The sequence below is a fragment of the Salvelinus fontinalis genome, chromosome 35, assembly GCF_029448725.1.
Source record: "Salvelinus fontinalis isolate EN_2023a chromosome 35, ASM2944872v1, whole genome shotgun sequence".
Taxonomy (NCBI): Eukaryota; Metazoa; Chordata; class Actinopteri; order Salmoniformes; family Salmonidae; genus Salvelinus; species Salvelinus fontinalis.
Window position 1 is genome coordinate 18,184,053 of NC_074699.1, and position 17,295 is coordinate 18,201,347.

At 43.1% G+C, this 17,295-nt stretch overlaps 1 protein-coding gene across 1 annotated transcript in view; it reads left to right on the forward strand.

Annotated features, from left to right (window-relative positions):
* The first annotated feature begins 4,574 nt into the window (after positions 1-4,574).
* LOC129834434 (potassium/sodium hyperpolarization-activated cyclic nucleotide-gated channel 4-like) overlaps positions 4,575-17,295 on the forward strand; it is a 92,389-nt gene continuing 79,668 nt past the window's right edge. The window contains exon 1 of the mRNA XM_055899408.1: positions 4,575-5,801. Within this exon, the coding sequence (XP_055755383.1) occupies positions 5,119-5,801 (683 nt within the window). The 5' untranslated portion in view covers positions 4,575-5,118. The remainder of the gene's footprint in view (positions 5,802-17,295) is intronic.

The window sequence follows — 17,295 nt, forward strand, 5'->3', positions numbered from 1 at the left end:
AGTCACTATATTTATTTTTATGAAATTCACTGAGGAGGATGGTCCTCCCCTTCCTCCTCTGAGGAGCCTTCACTGATTTTCAACGACATAAAATATGCACCCAAGACGAACTGAAGTCTTATCAGAAACTTGTTTCTTTTTAAGGAAATGAAGCTTTTCGTTTCCTTAAAACCGGTCAAACTGATGACATTTGGGTATTTTCCACAGGACCAATCTTTCCACTGTTTTGGAGTTATTGCGTTTTCTTCCCGGTCCCTAAACAAAACAGACAACTTTACCATTGTTACCTAGATTACTAATGCATTCATTCTATCGATGTAAGACATTATTTTGCTGAGCACTACTTTATTTAGTCTTCTGGGGCAACAAGTTATGACAGAAGAGAAGCTGCATGTATCTTAACTATAGTTGACATACCAAATGTCGAACAAAATGTCTGAAATTATAATATGGCCTACCAAATGTTGGAAATTATAAGCAGAAACATGTCTAAATTAGGGGTGAAAGTAGCCAGTAGGCCAATGCGGTGTATCAGCAAAATAAATAATTATTATTTGAAGTGATTTGTTTGACAATCAGATGTAAACATCATCACACTACACCATGATATGTGAAACATCACACTACACCATGATATGTGAAACTGAGCCTGCACAGACTGCGAAAAACATCAGTAAAGGGGATAAGATGTTTACATGCCTCAGTATCCCGTCTAAGATCTGCATATCCCAGGCATCTTATCCGAGTTTCTCATACCCGGGATACAAGATTTTTCGGGTTATTGTAAACGGAATATGATGTTTATGTGTCAACTAAAAAAATGAATACTTGAGTATCCCGAATAATAACGGGATATTGGTGTGCATGTGAACGTGGTCAGTGTAGTGTACAGATGTAGGATCTTAATTTGAGCCATGTTTGCTACATCAGGAAAATAATCCTGCAGCAACAGGAAATGTGAATTATATGTGGATTACAATGAAATAATTTTTTTTTGTAGGGGTTAATACATTTTTCATAAGGAAAAATCAAGTCTGAAATTTCAAGGTGGAAATTACAAACTTCATAAGCCTTTTTAAACCTGAAATACAAGTTTTACATTTCCTGCATTACATCATTAGGCTATATCATTAGGCTATAAGCTAACAGACGGTATAATGGGTCCGCACTGAAAAAGATGTCACATAACGCTTACTTCATTTTTAGGTTTATTTATTATTTTTACTGTATCAGGGATAGCGTACACAGACGTTTCGGCTTGCAGTCTTCTTCAGTGTAGGTACATTTTTAAAAATTCAAAACAGTATTGGTAGGGAAAAACCGGTGAGCAGCAGGTGCTTCTAATCAGGGTTGCCACTCATCTGCCAATCAGGGATGTGGCTTTTCCGATCTACATGTATACCACAAAGAAATTCAGAATTATTGGGTATGGGAGCGGCCACGAAGGGCAATTGAGGGCATCAGGCGTGAACCATTCATGAATCAATTGCTTTAGGTGTCTGCTCACTTGGATACATTATATCAATTCATGAGGTAGCTCACCACAGCCTATATCCTTTTTGAACATTCATTTTGTTGATTTCATTTGCATCATGTAGGCATTGTTAAAGTTGAGCAAAATAGACAAAAAATACATTTCTATAACCCTTTAACCATGTATATTTCATATACATTTTGAAAAAACGTGGACATGTTTGGTTTGTGAAAGTTATCTTGATAAATCACCTGTATGGCATTAAATTAGTGCAGCAGTTTCCCTTACCAGCTGATCATTCTACCACAGCGGCTGTCTGTATATCCTACAACCTGATGAACAAAAGCATGAAGAATGGTATAGTAGCGTAAGTATCACTTTTGGACATGCATAGCCTGGGCTGGCATAAAACAATCCCAAGGGGATATACAGTTGAAGTCGGAAGTTTACATACACTTAGGTTGGAGTCATTAAAACTCATTTTTCAACCACTCCACAAATTTCTTGTTAAAACAAACTATAGTTTTGGCAAGTTGGTTAGGACATCTACTTTGTGCATGACACAAGTACATTTTCCAAAAATTGTTTACAGACAGATTATTTCACTTATAATTCACACTATCACAATTCCAGTGGGTCAGAAGTTTACATACACTAAGTTGACTGTGCCTTTAAACAGCTTGGAAAATTCCAGAAAATTATGTCATGGCTTTAGATAGGCTAATTGGCATCATTTGAGTCAATTGGAGGTGTACCTGTGGATGTATTTCAAGGCCTACCTACAAACTCAGTGCCTCTTTGCTTGACATCATGGGAAAATCAAATGAAATCAGCCAAGACCTCAGAAAAAAATGGTAGATCTCCACAAGTCTGGTTCATCCTTTGGAGCAATTTCCAAATGCCTGAAGGTCTCACGTTCATCTGTACAAACAATAGTACGCAAGTATAAACACCATGGGACCACGTTGCCGTCATACCGCTCAGGAAGGAGACGCGTTCTGTCTCCTAGAGATGAACGTACTTTGGTGTGAAAAGTGCAAATCAATCGCAGAGCAACAGCAAAGGACCATGTGAAGATGCTGGAGGAAACAGGTACAAAAGTATCTATATCCACAGTAAAACGAGTACTATATCGACATAACCTGAAAGGCCGCTCAGCAAGGAAGAAGCCAGTGCTCCAAAACCGCCATAAAAAAGCCAGACTACGGTTTGCAACTGCACATGGGGACAAAGATCGTAGTTTTTGGAGAAATGTCCTCTGGTCTGATGAAACAGAAATAGAACTGTTTGGCCATAATGACCATTGTTATGTTTGGAGGAAAAAGGGGGAGGCTTGCAAGCCGAAGAACACCATCCCAACTGTGAAGCATGTAGGTGGCAGCATCATGTTATGGGGGTGCTTTGCTGCAGGAGGGACTGGTGCACTTCACAAAATAGATGGCCTCATGAGGCAGGAGAATTATGTGGATATATTAAAGCAACATCTCAAGACATCAGTCAAGAAGTTAAAGCTTGGTTGCAAATGAGTCTTCCAAATGGACAATGACCCCATGCATACTTCCAAAGATGTGGCAAAATGGCTTAAGGACAACAAAGTCAAGGTATTGGAGTGGCCATCACAAAGCCCTGACCTCAACCTTATCGAAAATTTGTGGGCAGAACGTAAAAAGCATGTGCGAGCAAGGAGGCCTACAAACCTGACTCTGTTACACCAGCTCTGTCTGGAGGAATGAGACAAAATTCACCCAACTTATTGTGGGAAGCTTGTGGAAGGCTACCCAAAACGTTTGACCCAAGTTAAACAATTTAAAGGCAATGCTATCAAATACTAATTGAGTGTTTTTAAACTTCTGACCAATTGGGAATGTGGTGAAAGAAATAAAAGCTGAAATAAATCATTCTCACTACTATTATTCTGACATTTCACATTCTTAAAATAAAGTGGTGATCCTAACTGACCTAAGACAGGGAATTTTTACTATAATGAAATGTAAGGAATTGTGAAAAACTGAGTTTAAATGTATTTGGCTAAGGTGTGTGTAAACGTCCGACTTCAACTGTAACTTTAAAAGGACACGATAGCTATTCAAGAATTGGGGAGAGCTTTGCTTATTTGCAGTTCTCGCTCCTACAGACTGCTCTCATAGACTAGACATAGTACTATGATATGCTACATGGTTACATAAGATAGAAGGTTACTTATGGCAAAAAATTAAAGGAGTAGGGTTGGTCGAGGTGGATGTATAATGCGAACGGCGTGTTCAAGTCTAATTACGGAAACTTCAGCATTTTAGCAACTTTTCACTACTTTTTAACTGCTTAGCATGTTAGCTAACCAGTGCGTGACTTGGACTGAAATAGGTACCGATACTGTTTTAAGGTTAGGGTTAAGTGAAGGGGTGGCTCAAAGTGGTGCAGCAGTCTAAGGCATCTCAATGCAAGAGGCGTCACTGCAGTCCCTGGTTTGAATCCAGGCTGCATCACATCTGACTGTGATTGGGAGGCCCATAGGGCGGTTGGGGGTAGGCCGTCATTGAAAAATAAGAATTTGTTCTTAACTGACTTGGCTAGTTAAATAAAGGTATATAAAAAAGTGGATCAGGTTAGCTTGACTTGGGCAAGAGCTCACAGAGTACCGGCACCTTAACTGTTCTACTGCTTGAGCTCCTGTTCCTCTTATAGAATATTAGATGAAAAGTATTGTGGAGCTCCTGCACCTAAATATAACGCTTTTAGCTAACCCTTCATCTAACCCTAACCTTAACCTAACTCCTAACCTTAACCCCTCATGCTAGCTAGTGTTAGCCACCTAGCTAGCATTAGCCACCACAAATTGGAATTCGTAACATATCCCTTTTGCAAATTCGTAAAATATTATATGAATTGCAAGTCGTAACATATCATAGTAATTTGTAACATATCATACAAAATGGATGACGGACATCCACAAATTAATACATAGCATACGAAAGGTAACATATCATACTAAATGGAGTGTCTCAGATTTATGTAGACTACAGAGTAATACGAAATGCTCTAAAACCACGTTGGCTCCTATGGCAACCCATCAGCTTCATGAATATTCATCCTACCAGAACGTTTGGGACAATAGATGTCAGCGGGTCCTTGGATGCTGCTGCTGATGCAGCCTATGGTGCGTGATTGCATTGCATTGTTTATTATTGAGAGGCAGCTGACACGAATCTGGAGGAAAAGAGCATCCCTCCTTACGCTGTTCATGACCTCCTCGTCTCCTCTCTGTCAGTCGGCACGTTCCTCACATATCATGCTAAGGTGGCTTCTACCAGCTTTTTCCCCTCACTTGGTGCGCACACGGTTTGAGCGTACGTGCCTACCATGAGTGTTATGGTGAATCGGACTGTCAATGCAGCGAGAGAAGGCATATCTAAACTAAGGTAATGATCGAGAGAGGAGCCTCTTCCTGTATTTGCACCAGAAGAGCCACAGCCGCCCGTGTCATGTGTATCAGTGTAATGCTTTCAGGGTTTGAGATTAGCTCCAGACTGGTCGCTCTCACTCACAGATAGGGAGCTGTGGGGTTTGTGGCAATACTTCTCAACAATAACCATCGTATTCTGGACATCTATTGCATTTGAAATTGTTCGTTCCGTCTCAATGTCATAATGGACAGGTTGCACTCCTCCATGCGTAAAAGGCTCTACAGTTTGCCACAGCATATTGGACAGAAAGCTTCTATTATGGGCGAAGGAGAAGACGGCGACAAGGACACCCGGAGGAAGAGTATTAGGATGAAACCCTTGCCGTCACCAACCTCCAGAGGAAGCTTCAAAGGCATTGGGGAGACCAGAAGTGGAGACACGGTGATCATGGAGACGGACATTGGAAGACCAACGAAGACCAGTTTAAACGGAGATTGTCGGAGATTTCGTGGCAGTCTCTCCTCCATCACCAGTCGGCATGTGCACGACTCAGACTCGGCGGAGCAGAGGCGCCTCATCACGGAAGGGGACGTCACCCCGAGCGAGGAGAGCCCCCCCGGAGCTATTGGCGGCGGGGTGGACCAGGGTGCGCAAGGCGCCAGCGGGGGTGGTGCTGGTGGTGCCCAACATGCTTCTCTTGACCAGGAATCAGGGTTCATAAAGTTGGATGGCATTGATCAAATTTTGCCAGACGACGAGAGATTGTACCAGGCAGGATTCATACACAGGCAGTTTGGGGCAATGCTGCAACCGGGGGTCAACAAGTTCTCCCTAAGGATGTTTGGGAGCGAAAAGGCGGTGGAACGGGAACAAGAGCGGGTTAAATCCGCCGGATTTTGGATAATTCACCCTTACAGTGATTTCAGGTAACTAACTCCATTGCGCTCTGGTCAGACGTCAGAGCGTCATGCGCGGATGAAGTGTAGGCAGGATGCGTTCATACCCACTCACGTAGCCTACAAGGCAAATGAAATGGGTACTTTATTTTCAATTGATAATTTCACTATCTCACTATCAGGCACAATGGCAAATGCATTAGTGATAGGGTATTTAATGATGGCATCAGAAAATGCAGTCATCTCGGATATAAAAGGATACATTTGGTTTAGGCCTAATTCTGTGCATAAATGTGTGTGGAACAATTTGTTTAATGAATTGAAAACAAATAAAAAATAATTTACACGTCGGAGGATTACATAATCCCATGATATTTATAGATGAGAACCATATAGATGGTTCTCAAAGGTGTCTGTTCAGTTTAAAAAACAGAATCAATCGAAGTGCACCAATGTAATGTTCTCTCTTTTTCATTAAATCCAAGTTATATTCAGGGAAATTATTTAACACTAATCAATGTACAGCAACTCTATTGGCTTCATGTGAGGTGATGTGCTAATGACTGAATAATACACCCCCCCCCCCCCCCCCCCCCCCCCACACACACACACTAGTATTTACGGTGTCAGGTTTCATGTGTTCAAAATTATCAGAACCAGTTCTACCTATAAATTACCAGTATCATTCTTCAAGTTTTCATATGAGGTATAAATGGAAGTGCAGCCACATTCTCTTGTTATTCATTAAGTATTGCCCTTGACTGTGACATTGGCTATACAGTACAGTGCATGCATGCATGTGATGCATGGCTTCAAATGTAAAGCACAGGATTGCTTAGCATTATGGACATTGTCCATTATTGATGCTATACGTCAAGGGCCTACTGGCCATATGTCCAAAACCATACAGTGAATTCTGAAGTATATCCAGAGAACAGGTGAAACATTATGGTGAAACATCATGGTGAAACATCATGGTGAAACATTATGGTGAAACATTATGGTGAAACATCATGGTGAAACATCATGGTGAAACGTTATGGTGAAACATTATGGTGAAACATCATGGTGAAACGTTATGGTGAAACATTATGGTGAAACGTTATGGTGAAACATCATGGTGAAACATTATGGTGAAAAATAGCTACAGAGAGTATGATATACAGCCAAACCAATATGAATGTAGCCTGCATTTATAAAGCATTTTCACACATTTTCAAAATATGCAGGGATCTTTATAATCCCAATAATGTAATTAAGTTAATAACAACCTCTTACACAGGTTTAATTTATTTAGTGGATTGTAATCATTCAGCTCATGCATGTAATATCGGATAGATTAGGAGGGAATATTTTATTAAGGAATAATGTTTTTACTCCAAAAGTGGATTACAGTATCGCAGCAACCAGCTACAAAGTTTGATATTGCAATTGTAATATTTGTTATGCATAATTTAAATAGTAAATATATATTGTACAATATCATACTATATTATACTAAACTATATTACAGTTGAACACAGTTTGAAACAAATGATAGTAATATACATGAATGCTTATTGTTCTTTCATGTATGAGTTCAATCAAATGATCTCAAATTCATTAAACATTTGAGAGGTGATCTTAACTTACCTAGTCATCATACTTTCCGGTATTCTGATACGTTCAAAAACATTTAGGTAATTTATACATTTAGTCTCTGGCTGCCATATTGGGGATCTGTATCAGCGTTTCAAGGACAGTGAAATGGCACATGAAAACCTTTTCAAAAGTTGACCTCTGACCTCATGCTTACCTTATTTTTTTGAGGTGACACTAAATTGTCAACTTGACATAGACCATCTCTAATCATATAGTTAAAATAAAAGCCTCCAGCTATTGACATTACATGCTGGCTAATGCCTTTATTGTTACCAGACGAAACGCTAAGTGCAAACATGTATCATAGTGTTGTGAAAGACAATAGCAGAAGCCTAATTGCCCGACAGATCTTTCCCTGTCCTTGACATTGGATTTGATCTAGCTAGTTTGTCTTTGGTTCATCTACTGTACACTGATATAATGATATACAGTAATGCATCATCCAACCCCATCACCTGTCACACAAGCAGAAGGTGTGTCATAACAGTAGTGCTTCAAGAACAAGACCAGGTTTGTCTCGCTTGTGAGAGACAAGTCTGCGTGACAAGTGTTTACAGGCAGGCTAGGCTGGCGGCCAGAGAAGGAGAGAGGGAGCAGGCAGGCAGCAGTGTCAGGCAGGCAGATAGAGAGAGAAGGGCTCAGGGAAAGGAAGGCTCTCCATGGAAAACAGACTGATTTATCTGCTTGTTTCCCCATTGGTCTTGTGAATCTACACAGACATTCTGCTGCCTTCACATCACAGGATGGTTCACATTTCTCAGATGCCTGGATTACTTAGCTCAGGCTGCCAAGAAAAGAAATGGGATGTAATTTGCTTTGCCTTTGCAAGAAGTGTATGTGTCTGTGTGGGTGTGTGTGTGCACTGTGCAAGTGACAGTGTATAGTAGTAGAAATGCATATCAGTGTAAGTTGGGAGTTGAATCATACGATTTATTGTACGATCATTTTTTATTTGTTTCATCCAGGGTTATATTCCAACAGTGTTGAGTAACCTTCATAGTACACAGTATTCAGCAATTGAAACACTGGATTCCTTTTGTCTTATTGTCAGTATTCTGATTATGTTTACGCATTTCATACCAAGGTTATAGGATGATTTCGTTCTCAGTGGGGAGTATTGATATTCAGCGAGGGCTAGATCACATATGCTGCAATCAATTACCTGACTGTTACCCCTCTCTCCCACCACAAGTGCCATCGTCTCCTTTCCCAATGTGACTTCTCCCACCTGTACCACTACAGTTAGCACCTCCTACACCAAAGTCACTCCTCTGTCTCCCACACCTGCAATTGCCTCCCACTCTTGCTATAATTACCTACACACCCAACTCCACTCTTTCCCCTTATAAAGAAGTGAGACGAGAGTTACTCTATAGACAGGAGTCTGCCATTTCTATTATACCCACTCCCTCGGTATCTACAGTCTCTGACTCCCCCTGGCATCCAACACATCCTAATGTCCAGTGGCCATGCCTGCCAAGTGGCATGAGAATCAGGTCAATCACTTGCCCTGCTCAGTGTGTGTGGGAGGGTATTACTGTATATCGGCGTAATTATATTTGAAACATTTCGGCTAGCTGACAGCAGTTTACACGCTATAAAATCAGTTGACTGTGATTATATGGGACGTTCCTCTCACTTGTGCAATTAAAAATCTCTTTCAGTCCTGACTCATTGTTAAATGGTCTGCTATCGTTATAATTTAGTCATCCAGTTGATGCCTTTACCCTTAACATAGGTCACGATGAACATTCTGTGCTTCAGCAAGCTTAAGTCTCCCCATTGAAGTACAATACTCTGCTAATGAGTAGTCTTGAAAACCCGACCCTAAGCAACACAGTGACTAGGTTCTGGTTTCAATTATGGAATCTTTTGGCATAGAGGAACTGTCACTGCCTACGTTACTACTTTATCACCTTAAATAAACTATACAAAATAGTTGCTAGCAAGATGGAGATCACAGAGGCTATTTTTAATGAGTGCGTTTCTCAAGTGGCTAGTTTGCACTGGTTTTAGTTAAGGTAGTTGATGCAAAGGTATTGACTGCAAACTTTGGTTCTGAATCGTGACGTTCTGGCATGTCTGCCTCGTGATTTATTGGGAGTGTCCGCAGATTTTTTGTCTTCCCTTATCGATGTAGGCAGTGACGTAGTTCCTCTATGCCAAGAGTCCATCATTGAAACCAGACCCTAGTCACTGTGTTGCCTATGGTCAGGTTTTTGATACTAGCTAATGAGTGCAACTGTCTAAATGTATATGAGTTGAGCAAACAAACTACTTTTTTGCAGTGTCATCCCACTAAGCACCCTCCACTAACAGGTTGTATAGTTACAGATTTGTGTGAGAGATTGGATTAATTCTTGTTTGCGTGGAGAATCATTGTACCATCTAAATCGCTGTGAAATATATTTACCATAACCAAAAACATTGTATTTTCATCTGTTTGAAGCTGGTGTACAAAACCAAAAGTAAAATATGTAAAAACAAAACTTAAGAACTGGAATCATAGCAATAGCGAACATAGAACAGATCTACTGCTTCTTAGACTTGCTTTCAATGAGAGTGACATATCTATAACTCACATTTCTATGTGAATTTGGTCAGGTCACCCAAAAAGTTGCATATTGCAGCTTTAAAAGAGGAGGATTATGATAATGAGGAAGTGTTTGTTTCTGTGTTGTTGCCATAGAATAAACACAAAATAGTGCCCCTGGCAGGCATATTGACTACAATCAGAGACAGAAATAACACATGGCTGAAATGAAAGTATAGAAGGAGATGAAGGATTATCTTGTAATGGGCATGGTTGGAGAAGTCAGAACTCTGTGATTGAGTTTCAATTTCCCTGGCTGCACCAAAGCCTTTGCTATTTAATATTGTCATTATAAGCACAAATTAAAGTGTCACTGGGAGTCACACACAGTCATGACTACAGAAATTCAGCAATATTTTCTTTTCTCAACTATTGTATAACTTTGAGAGGGAGAGGAGGAGCACAGCACATCTTCTGATGGGAAAAGACGGCTTAAAAATGGCATCGTAATCCAATCTAAAGGCTCATTTCCAGCGCCAAAGCTGTACAGCCTCATTTCTGCTCATTGCTGAACATGAGTCTTCTTCCTTCCTGTGGGGAAGTGATGTAGTCAGCCAGCCAGCCAACCAGCCTGCAGCAGATGTGATTGATTGGTGTTTTGTATGGGGTGAATCAGTGAGAGATTTGGCAAGGTTAATGACGGATGATGTGGCAGCAAAATGTTATTCTCCAATCTTTAAGTACCTTTTAATAACCTTGTAATTCAGCAGCACCCTTAACGATGCGTCATCAGTAGAAGTATACTGTTTAATACTGCCGTATCCCCACGGAGTTGGAAAAATACAAGATTTTTAACATGAAAGCTTATTTTGGTTTTAAAGACTCTATTAAGCATAAAACAGTGCTGCCAACCCAATCAGAAGAGGGGGTTAACCTGGCCTGCTGTGTCTGTCAATCAGTCGACTTCCTCCCTCCGTCTCACCCTCTGCCAGGAGATTCCCTGTTCAAACCTTCAAATCCCACATCTCACCTGGCGTTTTATTCATTCTGCATAACCATCACCATCTCCCCAAAGAGATTTCACTGAGCAGTAAAAAAGGCCTCTAAAAAGGCATCTTCTAGGTCCTCGTCCTGTTACCTTTCCAGAGGAATAGATTAAAGAGAAGTAGAGCAGATTTAGAAGACAGAATGCACATTACTGTAGGTTGAATGCATTTCAAGGGCCAAGAAACACCTTTATGTCCAAATGTGCATTAGCAGAAATACTTCCTTCTGAATGCATATTGTAACACCCATTAGTTCAGCTTGCTTTAACTCCCCATGACAGGGTTATTATCCTGTTTCTAAAATACATCTCTGTTTGGAAATGTAGTGTAGCGATCAGCCTGTAAAACTGGGATAAGAGTTGTGCTTGTCATTATGAAGCTAATATAATCTGAAAATTATATTATAAAAAGAGGTTCTTTGTGGACCAAGTGGAAGTCTACATCTACAAGGGGAATGCTTGCTGCTGAATCAAAACTGTTGCTATGGAAATGCAAATGTTTCATCAGCTCAAAAGTAAATATATGAAATGTCCTTTGTATTCCAGTCTGGACAAGTATTCTGTGTGTATAAAGGCTTCAGTTTGTATCCCCTTTTTAGTTCATCCAAACAATAATGGTATCCCAATTCAGAATGAGGTCGTATAACTGACTCCACCTTTTCTATTTTGTGTACATAAATGAAGATTGCACATTGAATGAAAGCAGAACTGTATTTGTATGGTGGCTCGTCATATTGATCTTGTGACAGTGCTTTATAAATGTGTCTGTTGGAAGCACAACAAATAGCTTGTCATACAGAAATTCAGCTTTGCCTGTTCAGTCATTGATTGTTTCATAGGTTGAGAAAACTTTAGGCTAAATCAATGTAAAGTAGACTGTTTCTAATACACTATAGTGACTGGGTAATAAAACCTCTCGGAAAATTTCCATTTGAATGACAAATGACACAGGTGTAATACATGGCTGCAATGCTCTAGTACTGTTCCTCTGCTTGCTGACACACGCTCGCACACACACACTTTATCGCTCTCTCTCGACTTGCTCGTAGCTCAGGTAGAAAGGGGGGGGGGGGGTGGGATCAGATGACAGTGTTGTCTACGTTCAGCCAGGTTGATTACAGTTGATTTGAGGGTGCGTTTTCATATTGATTTGTTTGGGTCTTGCGGGACCTCTAGCTTGTCATTGGGTGATTTATAGAAAATGAGCTGGGAGGAAATAATGCAGGCTCTCCACCCTGCTTGGTGGCCACATGCAGCCGTAGGCTCGGACTGACTGCTCAAACCCTATTGGTGGGTGTTGAGAGTGAGAGTCGCCCCCGGCTCCGGCCCCCAGCCAGCCCTCATGGAGCATGTCTCCCCTCTCCTTTGCACGGCACACCACAGTACAGTGCTAATAGCCTATGGAGTAGGGGATGCCATAGTGGGGAAATGGGAGGAGTCATTGCACCCTTTTTTAATTTAGTGAAGGTAAAGCACAGGATTAGCGAGAGCTCTGGGTCTGGCCGAGCCTGAGAGTGGGGTAATCAAAAGAGGCTGCTGCCGTGTCCATCCACCAATATTAGAAGCACACATCACATCACAGGAGATTATTACAACACAATTTATTTAATGGAGGGAGGATGGGATGGAGAGGCTGAGGGTGGGCTGTGCCGTGGGGACGGGCTGCCAGTCAATGTGGCACGGCGGCAGAGTGATTGAAATGTACCGTGTTACCTCAGTACACTTGTGGGACCGTGACACGCAAAGCAAACACGCCTCATTTGAGAATATATGTATATATGTATGTCAATGTATGTATGTCAATGTATTTTTTTCCTATTATGTCATTTAATTAGAAATTAACAATAGCGTTGGTAATCTGCGGGGGTGAGATTATATTGATTGATTACATTTTTTTTTATGTATTTTTGTCACCTGGCAAATACTGTGTTGGTTCGTTGTGTGTCCATCCCATTGCACTGTCCTCTGCAACGTCAATTTATAATCTCACCAGGTGGATTCACAACCCCAGACAGCCCAGATCCATTCACGACTTTTTCTTCTTTTAACACTTTTCACTATCAAATGTGTTTTTCCTGCCGCTAGACGTCTGTGATTATTGTTCCGCGGACTAGTGGTAAATATGTCAGTTTCAGTTATCTCAACGTTTCAGGGGCAGTGTTGTGTGATGTGAAAAAGTTATTTCTCTCTCTATTCATCACCCTACAGTGAAGGAGAAAGTCTCAAGCCCTGTGTGTGTGTGTGTGTGTGTGTGTGTGTGTGTGTGTGTGTGTGTGTGTGTGTGTGTGTGTGTGTGTGTGTGTGTGTGTGTGTGTGTGTGTGTGTGTGTGTGTGTGTGTGTGTGTGTGACATCTAGGTGACCTAGAGCTCTACAGCCTGCTAGACATAACTATCCCCAGGCCATTTGGATAAAAGACCTGTGATAGGAGAATATAGAATGAACTAGCATTCCCACATGAGATAGGTGGAGGAAAAGGGAGAGGGAGTCTAGATTTTCTGACTAAAATCTATGTGGATTACAGTCAGATATCATTGTGGTGATGTTTCTGAATCTGGGGACATGATGGCAGCCTTGTGAAATTAACAGCAAACTTTCTTGAAGAAATAAAAGTTTGATTTGTAATCATCAAAGCCAGCTGAAGCAGTAATTACCATTGCTGCAGGTTCCAGTGACACATTACTGAACACATTACTGAACACATTACTGAACACATTACTGTGTGTATCAGTGACGTGCGGGGAGGTCGGTCGCTGGTGAGGCACTAGCTATTATCAAAGCCAGATTTACTCACAAATAAACCTTGCTGAAGCCCAAGTTCACCATACAACAGATAGCTCCAACAACCAGAGTGACATAGGCTATTAACCGAAATTGACAAAAATATTCACCAAATGTAGGCCTAAATACAAATGTAGCCAAGATACACAAGCGATAGCCTCCGATGGCCGAATATTTCATATCATCCGACGCTGCTCAACTCAGCCCCACCATATCATAGACCGATGTACCCAATCACAATTACAAACAATAGGTGGCATTAAAATACCAGTATATGGACACAATTCCACTAATGCACCACATGTGCAAGCAGGCACACACACATATTATGAGAAATATTATTACACACACATATAATTAATAATATTTCTGTCACATCCTGATCTGTTTCACCTGTCCTCGTTATTGTCTCCACCCCCTCCAGGTGTCGCTTGTTTTCCCCAGTGTATTTATCCCTGTGTTTCCTGTCTCCCTGTGCCAGTGTATTTATCCCTGTGTTTCCTGTCTCTCTGGGCCAGTGTATTTATCCCTGTGTTTCCTGTCTCTCTGGGCCAGTGTATTTATCCCTGTGTTTCCTGTCTCTCTGGGCCAGTGTATTTATCCCTGTGTTTCCTGTCTCTCTGTGCCAGTTCGTCTTGTATGTTAGTCAAGTCAACCAGTGTGTTTTTCCCGTACTCCTTTTGCTATTCTCTTTTTGCTAGTCCTCCCGGTTTTGACCCCTGCCTGACTCTGGACTTCTTTCCCGCCTGCCTGATCATCCTGCCTGGCCTGACCTTGATTCTTTTGGACTGGTTTTGACCCTTTTGCCTGTCCACGACCATTCTCTTGCCTTCCCCTATTGGATTAATAAATATTGTAAGACTCCAACCATCTGCCTCCTGTGTCTGCATCTGGGTCTCGCCTTGTGTCATGATAATTTCTAACGGTCCAATTATCACGTTTCAGGTAAGACCCAAATGCAGACTGTGTCGAAGTAACAATGTTTATTACAGCAACGGGGCAGGCAAATGACAGGTCAAGGCAAGCAGGTGTCGATAATCCAGAGAAGTGGGGCAAAGGTACAGGATGGCAGGCTGGCTCAGGGTGGGCAGAAAATGTTAAAATAATCAAGAGACAGGAACAGAGGGCAACGCCGCATGGCGTCCTACCTGGGCGCATAAATGGTTGAGCGGGGTGCTGGCGTTGGAACTCAGAGATGAGGCCTCGGTCCAGGATGTCCCTTGCAGAGACCCAACACCTCTCCTCCAGGCCATAACCCTCCCAGTCAACCAGGTACTGGAATCCCCTGCCCTGAGATCGAACCTTCAGGAGATGCCTCACCATGTACGCCGGTTGGCCGTCGATGAGACGGGGAGAGGGGTGGGCCTGGAAACAGGAGACAAAGGGCTGTGAGACATGGGTTTACATCTAGACACATGAAAAGTAGGAAGTATACGGAGGGTATGGGGCAAAGAGAGATCCGGGGCAATTTCCAAGCCCTCAAGAAGACGTCCCGGGACAGGCAGAGCTGACTTCAAGCAATGAGTGTGGCAGAATGGGCTCAAGCCCACAATGACACCAGTAGACCAGTCATTAGAGGGATTGTATCGCTGGAGCTAAGAGAATCCCAATACCACGGGAACCTGCGGAGACTCAATTAGCAGGAATTGGATCGTCTCGCTGTGGTTCCCCGACACTCGTAGGTTGATGGGGGTGGCATGGTGGGTGACCCGGCCTATAGAGCGCCCGTCCAGCGCTCTAACACCCATGGGAATGGAGAGGGGTTGAGTGGGGATGCCCAGCTCGGACGCCAGTTTAACGTCCATAAGGCTCATATCGGCCTCCGAGTCGATCAGTATCTGGAGAGACTTGGAACTGATCGCCCCACAGCAGGGTGACATAGAGAGGGGGGCGAGTAAAGGGAGAAGCAAAATTATCTTTAAGACCCACCAGAGTACTCATTCCTACACATGAGCTAAGTCTCTTGAAGGGACAGGTAGACACATAATGACCGGCAGTACCGCGATACAGACAACTCTGGGTGTTAAGTCTGTGTATGCGTTCGGCTGGAGACAGCCTAATCCTGCCAAGCTGCATTGGCTCGGGAAGAGGCAAATCGGCAGTCTTCGGAGGCTCTTGGAGGAACTCAGGTAAGCTTGGATCCTCTCGGGGACGTAGACGCCGGGGACTTCCGGAGTTCGTCAGATGCAGGATGGGATCCTTGAGTGAGTGATTGGGACCACAATCAGACCTCTTCCCCCTCCTACGTTCTCGTAGCCGTTCATCGATCTGGATGGTTAAGGCGATGAGTGAGCTGAGATTCGTCGGTAGTTCCCGGGCTGCAAGCTCGTCCTTTAATTCCTACGATAATCCGTGCAGGAATGGGTCGAACATCGCTTCCGGGTTCCAGGCACCCTCCGCTGCTAGCGTGCGGAAATCCACCGCATAGTCTGCCACACTGAGGGAGTCCTGCCGAAACTGGAGTAGCTTCCGGGCAGCCTCTCTCCCGGACACCGGAGCCTCAAACTATTTTCTCTTCTGCCACAAATCCCTCCAGACTGAAGCATATGGCCGACTGTTGTTCCCAAATGGCCGTAGCCCAGGCAAGGGCCCTCCCGGACATAAGCGTGATGAGGTACACTATCTTCGAGCGGTCCGAGGGGAAGGAGGAAGGCTGCAGCTCCATGACGAGGGAACACTGAGCGAGAAACGCCCGACAGGTGCCCGAGTGTCCATCGAAGCGGGGTTCCCGGGAAACCGGGGTTACGGTGCTGCTACCAGCCGGGTTACTGAGGGGCTGGGAGGTTATTTTCGTGGTAGGGTGCCTAATAGACAACTCACGGAATTGCTCCCGCAATGTGTCCAATGCTCGGTCATGCCGTTCAGCCACGGTCTGGAACCCTTCCATCAGACCGCGAAGCAACTCCTTGTGCCTATCAATGGTGGCTCCTTGGGAGGAGATGGAATTGCGGAGCTGGTCCAAGTCTGCTGGGTCAGTCATGGCCAGTTCGTACTATCACGTTTCAGGTAAGACCCAAATGCAGACTGACTGTTTTGAATTTACAATGTTTATTACAGCAACAGGGGCAGGCAAACGACAGGGCAAGGCAGGCAGGGGTTGATACTCCAGAGAAGTGGGGCAAATGTACAGGACGGCAGGCAGGCAGGCTCAGGTGTCAGGTCAGGCAGAAGTCGGTAATCCTGAGTAGTGGGGCAAAGGTACAGGACGGCAGGCAGGGTTAAGGCGGGCAGAAAAGGTCAAAACTGGGAAAACCAGGAACAATCAAGAGACAGGAACAGAGGGAAAAACGCTGGTAGGCTTGACGAAACAAAACGAACTGGCTCCAGACAAACAGAGAACACAGGTATAAATACACAGGGGATAATGAGGAAGATGGGCGACACCTGGAGGGGGGTGGAGATAAGCACAAAGACAGGTGAAACAGATCAGGGCATGACACCAATGCAGCCGCTTTTATCTCAATATCAAATCATATCTGGGTAACAATTAAGTACCTTACTGTAATTGTTTTTCAATTGAAATGGT